The sequence below is a fragment of the Theropithecus gelada genome, chromosome 11, assembly GCF_003255815.1.
Source record: "Theropithecus gelada isolate Dixy chromosome 11, Tgel_1.0, whole genome shotgun sequence".
NCBI lineage: Eukaryota > Metazoa > Chordata > Mammalia > Primates > Cercopithecidae > Theropithecus > Theropithecus gelada.
The window spans coordinates 69,482,235-69,492,915 of NC_037679.1; the positions used below are offsets into that span (position 1 = coordinate 69,482,235).

At 44.6% G+C, this 10,681-nt stretch overlaps 1 protein-coding gene across 1 annotated transcript in view; it reads right to left on the reverse strand.

The window, feature by feature from the left end:
* Positions 1-1,442: 1,442 nt before the first annotated feature.
* ARPC3 (actin related protein 2/3 complex subunit 3) overlaps positions 1,443-10,681 on the reverse strand; it is a 16,618-nt gene continuing 7,379 nt past the window's right edge. Inside the window, exons 3-7 of the mRNA XM_025401238.1 lie at positions 8,463-8,539; positions 3,934-4,002; positions 3,105-3,231; positions 2,659-2,753; positions 1,443-1,758 (exon numbers count right to left, since the gene is read on the reverse strand). Of these exons, the coding sequence (XP_025257023.1) occupies positions 1,696-1,758; positions 2,659-2,753; positions 3,105-3,231; positions 3,934-4,002; positions 8,463-8,539 (431 nt within the window). The 3' untranslated portion in view covers positions 1,443-1,695. The remainder of the gene's footprint in view (positions 1,759-2,658; positions 2,754-3,104; positions 3,232-3,933; positions 4,003-8,462; positions 8,540-10,681) is intronic.

Below are 10,681 nucleotides of genomic sequence, written 5' to 3' on the forward strand. Positions count from 1 at the left end.
ACCGAAATGCAAATACTTTTATTTTTTTGAGACGGAGTCTCACTCTGTCACCCAGGCGGGAGTGCAGTGGCCAGATCTCAGCTCACTGCAAGCTCCGCCTCCCGTGTTTACGCCATTCTCCTGCCTCAGCCTCCCGAGTAGCTGGGACTACAGGCGCCCGCCACCTCGCCCGGCTAGTTTTTTTGTACTTTTTAGTAGAGACGAGGTTTCACCGTGTTCGCCAGGATGGTCTCGATCTCCTGACCTTGTGATCCGCCCATCTCGGCCTCCCAAAGTGCTGGGATTACAGGCTTGAGCCACTGCACCCGGCCTGCAAATACTTTAGTCATTCAAGTACCACCATAAATTTTAGGTTTTTGTTTCGTTTTGTTTTTTTGAGACAAAGTTTTGCTCTTGTTGCCCAGGCTGGAGTGCAATGGTGCTATCTCAGCTCACTGCAACCTTCGGCTCACCGTAACGTCTGCCTCCTGGGTTTAAGCAATTCTCCTGCCTCAGCCTCCCGAGTAGCTGGGATTACAGGCATGTGCCACCACGCCCGGCTGAGTTATTTATTTTTTTTTGAGACGGAGTTTCGCTTTTGTTGCCCAAGCTAGAGTGCAATGGTACGATCTCGGCTCACTGCAACCTCTGCCTCCTGGGTTCAAGTGATTCTCCTGTATCAGCCTCCCGAGTAGCTGAGATTACAGGCGCATGCCACCATGCCCGGCTAATTTTTGTATTTTTAGTAGAGACGGGGTTTCATCATATTGGTTAGGCTGGTCTTGTACTCCTGACCTCGGGTAAGCCGCCCACCTGGGCCTTGCAAAGTGCTGGGATTACTGGCATGAGCCACAGCGCCCGGCCCGGCTGATTTTTGTGTTTTTAGTTGAGACCGGGTTTCTCTGTGTTGGTCAGGCTAGTCTTGAACTCCTGACCTCAGGTGATTCGCCCACCTGGGCCTCCCAAAGTGCTGGGATTACAGGCGTGATCCACTGCGCCCAGCCATATTAGTATATTTTATTGCGTACACATACACAGAAAGAAAAAAAAAGAAAAAGAGAAAAGAAAGCACTGATGTATATGCTCTAACATGGGTGAATTTGAAAACATTAAGTCAAAGAAGCTGGACATAAAAGGCCACATGTTGTATTAAAAATTCAATTTACATGAATTATCCAGAATAAGCAAATTCATAGAGACAGAAAGTAGATTAATACTGGGAGGAGAGTGGGAAGGACAGGGGCTTGGGGAGGAATGTGGGGTGGGGTGGCTGCTAAAGTGTGCAGGTTCATTACACTGGGGTGATGAAAATGCTCTGGATTTAGTGGTGATGGTTGCAAAACTTCATGTATATACTAAAAAAAGTGAATTGTACACTTTAAAAGGGTACTATGGAATGTGAATTTTATCTTAAAACAAATTGTAAGTGAATGTCAAAGACAGGCAATAAAATTTTTCTTACATGGAATATCAGAAATTTCTTTATTATGACTTATTCTTATTAAGTGCCAGCTTAATGCTGCAGAAAACTTCAAATCACCCTTGATAACCCATTTTCTTGTCTCCCACCCAAATTACTGATCAAGAGTTTTTCAAGTAAAGACATGCTCTTCTCTCTTCTGTATAAAACTTTATGAAATAAAGGCAAAAGATTGTGTACATCTCACTGGAAAATGCTGCCCAGGGCTCTGGAGACGGTGGCTGCCTGGGTTCCCTTCACTGTCCAGGTCCTGAAAGACTCTTGTTCATGAACTGTCTCTTCACAAAGCAAGTCCACCACTAACAAGAGGGAACAACACAGAATGAATAGTGGGGGTCAAATTACAATAGAATTCGCATTTATTTAATAATAAAATTTCATATCAGTCTGAAATCTCTTATAAACTTTTTTTTTTTTTTTTGAGATGGAGTCTAGCTCTGTTGCCCAGGCTGGAGGGCAGTGGCGCGATCTTGGCTCACTGCAAGCTCTGCCTCCTGGGTTCATGTCATTCTCCTGCCTCAGCCTCCCCAGTAGCTGGGACTATAGGCGCCCGCCACCGTGCCTGGCTAATTTTTTGTATTTTTTAGTAGAGATGGGGTCTCACTGTGTTAGCCAGGATGGTCTTGATCTCCTGACCTCGTGATCCGCCTGCCTCGGCCTCCCAAAGTGCTGGGATTACAGGCGTGAGCCACCGCGCCTGGCCATAAACTCTTTTTGCCTGGCCATAAACTCTTTTTAGACAAAGTCTCACTCTGTCATTCAGGCTGGAGTGCAATGGCATGATCTTGGCTCACTGCAACCTCCACTTCCTGGGTTCAAGCGACTCTCGTCTCAGCCCCCCGAGTAGCTGGGATGACAGGAGTGCGCCATCATGCCTGGCTGATTTTTTATATTTTTAAAAGAGATGGGGTTTCACCATGTTGGCCAGGTAGTCTCGAACTCCTGACCTCAAGTGATCCACTGCCTCGTCCTCCCAAAGTGTTGGGATTACAGGCGTGAGCCACTGTGCCCGGCCTGCAATTCATTATTTAGTGTGATTCAGTGAACTCATATTACATACTAGACACATACCGGAAGTTAAGCAACACTGCAATGCAGAAATTAAAAATATTATTGCAATGGAAGACCTTAGTGTGTTCAATGGTGGCTATTGGATAAAAGGTGATTTACCAATTAAGCAGGCAAGAAGAGGGTCTTACCTTGCTAGGTTTATCATTCTGAGGGTCAAAAACTTTCTCACAAAGTCTCAGTCCAGTCTCTTGCCTTAGCTGTTGTAAATAGGCTCTCATCACTTCTAAAACAGAACAATTTTAAAAAACTGTATTTGCAAATACATCCCAAATGTACTGGTTGCAGGTCTGTATGCTCACTGTGGTAATACATTTTTATACATTCTAACAGGATATGAAATAGAAATGACAGTCCAAAGAGTTTTATAACTACATTTGTTTTTGTTCAAAAGATTTTCTGCATGTCATCCTTGTTGCCAAGAATTGTTTGTGAGAGTGACTAATAAGATAATGTACTTCCTATGATTTCACTCTCAATCTGTATATGAATCAAGGCAAGAAAAGGAGGGGTGGTAGGAAGTCAAATGGAGAAAATCTTCTTGTGCCATAGAGAGAGGATAGAGACCTGTTCTTACCATCTTCCTGTTTGTTTGCAGGTTTGGCATAAATTGCGTTAAGTGGAAAACCAGGCTCTCCAGGAATGGGAAAATTAGTGATTCCCAATGTATACATTTCTTTCTCACCTTGGCTTTTGGAATTGCACTGAAAAAAAAAAATATATATATATATATACACACACACACACACACACACACACACACACATATTTTACAGGGAAAAGAATTCCATCCTTGCACCCCAGGTTAAGAACCCTTGAGCCAAGGGATTAAAAGGAATTTCTCTGTCAAGATTTCTGTCTTGAGAAAATATATGCAAAGGCTTAAAACATCACTACTTTTAACTTTGTGTCAGTCAATTATACTACAAGTTCAGAGAACTAAATTCAAAATTTTCTCTTTTTTTTTTTTTTTTTGAGACAGAGTCTCGCTGTGTCGCCCAGGCTGGAGTGCAGTGGCCGGATCTCAGCTCATTGCAAGCTCCGCCTCCCGGGTTTTTACGCCATTCTCCTGCCTCAGCCTCCTGAGTAGCTGGGACTACAGGCGCCCACCACCTCGCCCGGCTAGTTTTTTGTATTTTTTAGTAGAGACGGGGTTTCACCGTGTTAGCCAGGATGGTCTCGAACTCCTGACCTCGTGATCCGCCCGTCTCGGCCTCCCAAAGTGCTGGGATTACAGGCTTGAGCCACCGCGCCCGGCCTCAAAATTTTCTCTTAAGTCCATGCTGTAAGTCAGAGGAAATATTTTCTACTTGTCTTTAAAGTCTCAACAAATCCCAAATGACTGGGAGGGTAAATGCCTCTCAGCAATTTGTTTTCCTGATATATAATCATCCAAGTTTAATTACCTTTTGGAGTTTCTTCAGACATTCAGAAATATAGAGAGTTATATATATCAAGGTCCTATCAGCTTCATTCTACAGGGAGAAAAAGAAGACTTAAAAACGGTTATCAAAACATAACAATGATATGCAATGAATGAATTCCATCTTTGTCTTCTGATTATCTACTGGATGCAGTGGTAGGACAGCCACTATCACATCAAAACTCCCATTCTCCAAACGCACAGTCTCCTCAGTCTCCTTTTCCATTTGTCCCTGGGAGGAAGGCACAAGCCCCACTCTGAGCTGTGCGGCTGCTCTTTTTTGTTTTGTTTTGTTTTTTTGAGACGGAGTCTTGCTCTATTGCCCAGGCTGGAGTGCAGTGGCACAATCTCGGCTCACTGCAACCTCCACCTCCCAGGTTCAAGCAATTTTCCTGCCTCAGCCTCCCAAGTAGCTGGGATTACAGGTGCCCACCACCATGCCTGGCTAATTTTTCTATTTTTAGGAGAGACGGGGTTTCATCATGTTGGCCAGGTTGATCTCAAACTTCTGACCTCAAGTGATCTGCCCACCTCAGCCTCCCAAAGTGCTGGGATTACAGGCATGAGCCACTACGCTTGTCTGAGTGGCTGCTCTCTCTTGTTTTTCTTGGCTCCCCTTGCCCCGCGGTTCCCAAGGATCTGTGTCAACAGCCCTTCACTGTGTAGGAAGGAGAAGTAACAAGGCTGCCTGGAAAGCCTGAGCTGCTCCATATGGTTGGCTAATCTTTAAAAACCCTTTCACTTCAGGGTCTCTGCTGACAACAGAAATATTTATTACTCTAAAAGAGGAAGCAACTATTTCACATTTGACTTGCTCCCAAAGAACTCCATAATGTCAATGTCTTGACTTAACCAAAAAGAAAATGTGGAGAAGACAAATGAAAGTTGATCAAATGTGGCATGGACTTTGGGTCAAATTTTACACAAATTTAGGCCAGGTGCAGTGGCTTACACCTGTAATCCCAGCACTCTGGGAGGCTGAGGTGGGTGGATTGCTTGAGCCCAGGAATTTGAGACCAGCCTGGGCAAACACCATCTCTACAAAAAATGCAAAAAGTAGCTGGGCATGATGGCACACACCTGTAGTCCCAGCTACTCAGAGGCTGAGGTGAGGGGATCACCTAAACCCAAGAGGTCAAAGTTGCAGTGAGCTGTGATGGTGCCACTGCACTCCAGCCCGGGTGACAGAGTGAGAACCTGTCTCAAAAACAATTAAAAAAAAAAAACAAACAATTTATAGTCAAAAAACTGGCCCCAGGCCAAGGGCAGTGGCTCATGCCTGTAATCCCAGCACTTTGGGAGGCCAAGGTGGGCAGATCATTTGAGGTCAGGAGTTCGAGACCAGCCTGGCCAACATGGCGAAACCCCGTCTCTACTAAAACTACAAAAATTAGCCAGGCATGGTGGCGTGCGCCTGTAATTCCAGCTGCTAGGGAGGCTGAGGCCAGAGAATCGCTTGAACCTAGGAGGCAGAGGTTGCAATGAGTCAAGACTGTACCACTGCACTCCAGCCTGGGCAACAGAGCAAGACTCTGTCTCAAATAAAAAAAAAAAAAAGGCTGGGTGCAGTGGCCCACGCCTGTAATCCCAGCACTTTGTAAGGCCAAGGCGGGTGGATCACGAGCTCAGGAGATTGAGACCATCCTGACCAACATGGTGAGACCCTATCTCTACTAAAAAAATACAAAAATTTTGTATTTGGCGTGGTGGTGTGTGCCTGTAATCCCAGCTACTCGGGAGGCTGAGGCAGGAGAACCGCTTGAACCCGGGAGTTGAGGGTTGCAGTGAGCCGAGATCACGCCATTGCACTCCAGCCTGGTGACAGAGTGAAGCTCTGTCTCTTTTCTTTTTTTTCTTTTTTTTTTTGAGTTGGAGTCTCGCTCTGTGGCCCAGGCTGGAGTGCAGTGTCCGGATCTCAGCTCACTGCAAGCTCCGCCTTGCGGGTTCACGCCATTCTCCCGCCTCAGCCTCCCAAGTAACTGGGACTACAGGCGCCCGCCACCTCGCCCGGCTAGTTTTTTGTATTTTTTAGTAGAGACGGGGTTTCAGCGTGTTAGCCAGGATGGTCTCGATCTCCTGACCTCGTGATCCACCCGTCTCGGCCTCCCAAAGTGCTGGGATTACAGGCTTGAGCCACCGCATCCGGCCGTGAGGCTCTGTCTCAAAACAAAAACAAACAAAAAAATTACCCCCAAACCACATCATTTCCCTATTTTTTTTTTGAGACAGAGTTTTGCTCTGACTGCCCAGGCTGGAGTGCAATGGCGCGATATCGGCTCACCACAACCTCTGCCTCCTGGGTTCAAACGATTCTCCTGCCTCAGCCTCCCGAGTAGCTGGGATTATAGGCACATGCCACCATGCCCGGCTAATTTTGTATTTTTAGTAGAGACGGGGTTTCTCCATGTTGGTCAGGCTGGTCTCGAGCTCCCGACCTCAGGTGATCCACCCGCCTCTGCCTCCCAAATTACAGGCAGAGGCACTGTGCCCAGCCACATTTTCCTATTTTTAAGACAATATAGTATCTGGGAATGAATGAAATGTAGCTGAATTATTATTATTGTTTTGAGACAGTCTTGCTCTGTCACCCAGGCTGAGTGCAGTGGTGTGATCTCGGCTCACTGCAACCATCACCTCCTGGGTTCAAGCAATTCTTGTGCTTCAGCCTCCTGAGTAGCTGGGATTACAGGCACGCACTACTACACCTGGCTAATTTTTATATTTTTGGTAGAGATGGGGTTTCACCTTGTTTGCTGGGCTGGTCTCAAACTCCTGGCATCATGTGATCCACCCGCCTCAGCCTCCCAAGTGTTGGGATTACAGGCGTGAGCCACCATGCACTAATTTTTGTATTTTTTGTAGAGATGGGAGTTTGTCATGTTGCCCAGGCCGGTCTCGAACTCCTGAACTCAAGCGATGTGCCCAGAGAATTATAACATTTATAACTATTACAAACAACCCACACATTAGATATAGAAAACATTCTGTTACCATCACAGAATGTTTAGACTACAATTTGTACACCAAGAGTCTACAATTAAATAATTCACACCCCATTTGATTCCAGAAGTTCAGAGTTTGGCAAGGAGGGGTTGAAATTCCATATTTTGGGGCCGGTAGTGGTGGCTCAATGCCTGTAATCCCAGCACACTGGGAGGCTGAGGTGGGCGGATCGTGAGGTCAGGGTATCAAGACCATTCTGCCCAACACGGTGAAACCCCATCTCTACTAAAAATACAAAAAATTAGCCGGGTGTGGTGCCACATGCCTGTAGTTCCAGCTACTTTGGGAGGTTGAGGCAGGAGAATCGCTTGAACCTGGGAGGCGGAGGTTTCAGTGAGCCGAGATCACGGCACTGCACTCCAGCCTGGGCAACAGCAAGACTCAGTCTCAAAAAAAAAAAAAAAATTCCATATTTTAGAATACCATCAAGGAAATTTGCTGATATTCCTTGTCACTTTCTCACAGCAGGATTGCAGAGAACATTTCTGGTTTTCATTTTCCCATCTCCTTTTTGGTCTCCTGCTTCTACCTTCCCCTGACCATCCTCCTCACAGGAACTAAGAACAGAAGGGGAGAGAGTGGTTCAAAGAAGATTTAAGGTCATTCAAGTGTCTTCATTTCTCTATCTCAGGTCCAGGACACAGAAGTACATAAAAAATAACACAGCACATAGGACTTCTTGGCTGTGGATTTAATCCTAAACAAAAACACAGGGCTTAGCTAGTTGTGGCGGCCCATGCCTGTAATCCCAGCAATTTGGGAGGGCGAGATGGGCAGACTGCTTGAGCTCAGGAGGTTCAAGGTAAGCCTGGGCAACATGGTGAAACCGTGTCTCTACAAAAAATTAGCCAGGCATGGTGGCACGTGCCTGTAGTTCCAGCTACCTAGGAGACTGAGGCCGGAGGACTGCCTGAGCCCAGGAGGTTGAGGGTATAGTGAGCTGTGATTGTGCCACTGCACTCTAGCCTGGGCGACAGAGCAAGACCCTGTCTCAAAACAAAACAAAACACAGGGCTGGCACATAGTAGGTGCTGCTTAACTAATGTTGAATAAAGATATTTCTAGTAAAGGGTTGGCAAACTTTCTCTGTAAAAGGCAGGCAGTATTTTTAGGCTTTGTGGGCCATACAGTCTTTGTCACAACTACTCAATTCTGCTGTTTTGGTGTGAAAGTAACTACAGATAATATAAAAACAAATGGTGGTGGCTGTGTACCAATAAAGATTTATTTACAAAAAGGGGCAGTGGTCCAAATGTGGCCCTCAGGTTAGAGTTTGCCAACCCCTGGTATAGAATTTGAAGGAAAAAAAAAGAAACTAATATTTATACAAAAGCTAACATTAAGCACTATTTTCAAATTTAAAAATTACATGCTGATTTCATTTTATTTTCTCCTCACAGCAAGGTTGGTATTATCCCTATGAGATACTTGGATAGCAACCTTAGATAGCAAGGTTGGTATTATCCCTATGAGAAAACTAAGTTAAATATTAAAAGCTCTGTAATTTACCTTAATTTCATAGTTTTTGAAGAAGACATTGGCCTTGAAGTAATAGATGGCTTCATCCACAATATCTGTATCTTTTGCTAAGCAGGACACAAGGGAAGGAGCACAGAGAACATTAGCCAGATACAAAACATAACACCTATCAAAGCCATAAAGGGAAAACACATACAACTGTCAACAGTTGCGGAGTTGAATAAAATAAAATGATCCTATTGGAATATCAAGTTTTTAGAAAATACTTATTTATTTATTTATTTTTTGATACAGAGTCTTGCTCTGTCACCCAGGCTGGAGTGCAGTGGCGCAATCTCGCCTCACTGCAAGCTCTGCCTCTCAGGTTCACACCATTCTCTTGCCTCAGTCTCCTGAGTAGCTGGGACTACAGGCGCCTGCCACCACGCCCGGCTAATTTTTTGTATTTTTAGTAGAGATGGGGTTTCACTGTGTTAGCCAGGATGGTCTTGATCTCCTGACCTCATGATCTGCTCACCTCGGCCTCCCAAAGTGCTGGGATTACAGGCATGAGCCACCGCGCCCGGGTTTTTACAAAAGATTTATAGAAAAGTAGTACATGGTTTATTTTTACAGCTTTATTGTTTTTGTAAAAGTTACACACGTTTATTAGAAAATGAAATTCAATCAATACAGTTTTCCTTTTTAGAGAGAGATCTTGCTCTGTTACCCAGGCTGGAGTGCAGTGATACAATTATAGCTCACCACAGACTTGAACTCCTGAGCTCAAGCGATCCTCCCATTTCAGCTTCCCAGGTAGCTGGGACTATAGGCATGCACCATGAGGACTGGCTAATTTTTTTCTTTAAAGTTTTTTAGAGATGGCTGGGCATGGTGGCTCACGCCTGTAATCCCAATACTTTGGGAGGCCGACGCGGGTGGATCACCTGAGGTCAGCAGCCTGGCCAACATGGTGAAATCCTGCCTCTACTAAAAATACAAAAATTTAGCCGAGCGTGGTGGCAGCCACCTGTAATCCCAGCTACTTGGGAGGCTGAGGCAGGAGAATCGCTTGAACCCGCGGGTGGAGGTTGCAGTGAGCCAAGATTGCAGCATTGCACTCCAGCCTGGGCGACAAGATAGAAACTCTGTCTCCAAAAAAAAAAAAAATTTTTTTTTTAGCGATGCAGTCTCATTATATTGCCTAGGCTGGTCTCAAACTCCTGGCCTCAAGTGATCCTCCTGCCTCCTGAGTAGCTAAGATTATAGGCATAAGCCACAGCACCGGGCCAAAAAAAATTTTTTTTAATTGTCACCTTAATTCCCACTTCCCCCAAAATAACTACCATTAGCATTTGGTGAACATTATTCATGACGTCTCTAAATGCATTTATAAAAAAACACTGAGACACAGACTAACTTTAACTGTTTCCTAAAAATAAAAAGTATTCGGCCGGGCGCAGTGGCTCACGCCTGTAGTCCCAGCACTTTGGGAGGCCGAGATGGATGGATTTCCTGAGGTCAGGAGTTCGAGATCAGCCTGGCCAACATGGAGAAACCCTGTCTCTACTAAAAATACAAAAACTAGCCGGGCATGGTGGTATGTGCCTGTAATCCCAAATACTCGGGGGCCGAGGCAGGAGAACTGCTTGAACCCAGGAGGCAGAGGCTGCAGTGAGCCAAGATCATGCCGCTGAACTCCATCAAGCCTGGGTGACAGAGCAAGACTCCGTCTCAAAAAAATAAAAATAAAAAAAATACATAAATAAATAAAAAGTATTCAATATAATTTTATTTGAATTTACATATTATAGTTTCAGGAAAAAAACTCAATTATTTAGAACATGTTGGGGTTCAGATACACATCTTTCTTTTTATGAAAACTATGACTTAAAATATACTTGTACAAGCTGTTGTAGGTAGCTCTAGATGGACAAAAACCAGAAATACTGTCTTGACAAAAAAAGATCTCGTGACACAATTTCTTTGTCAATTTTTTGTTTTCTTTTATTTTAAAAAGGTCAAAATCCTTGGGTCTTGATATCTGGCAGCTGGTTTCAGCAGTGCTGAGACAGTTATTTATACTTCTTGTCTATGACTGTTAACATTCTCACACAGCAGAAATGCAAAGTAATCCTGAAGCTTTCATACTCTGCAATTAAGTTGTCTTCATCCCAGCTCACTGCCCTGTGGAAGAATTTCAACAGAACTCTAACTCTAGACTTGTGTTCCTAGCAATCTTTTTTTTTTTTTTTTTTTTTTTTTTTGAT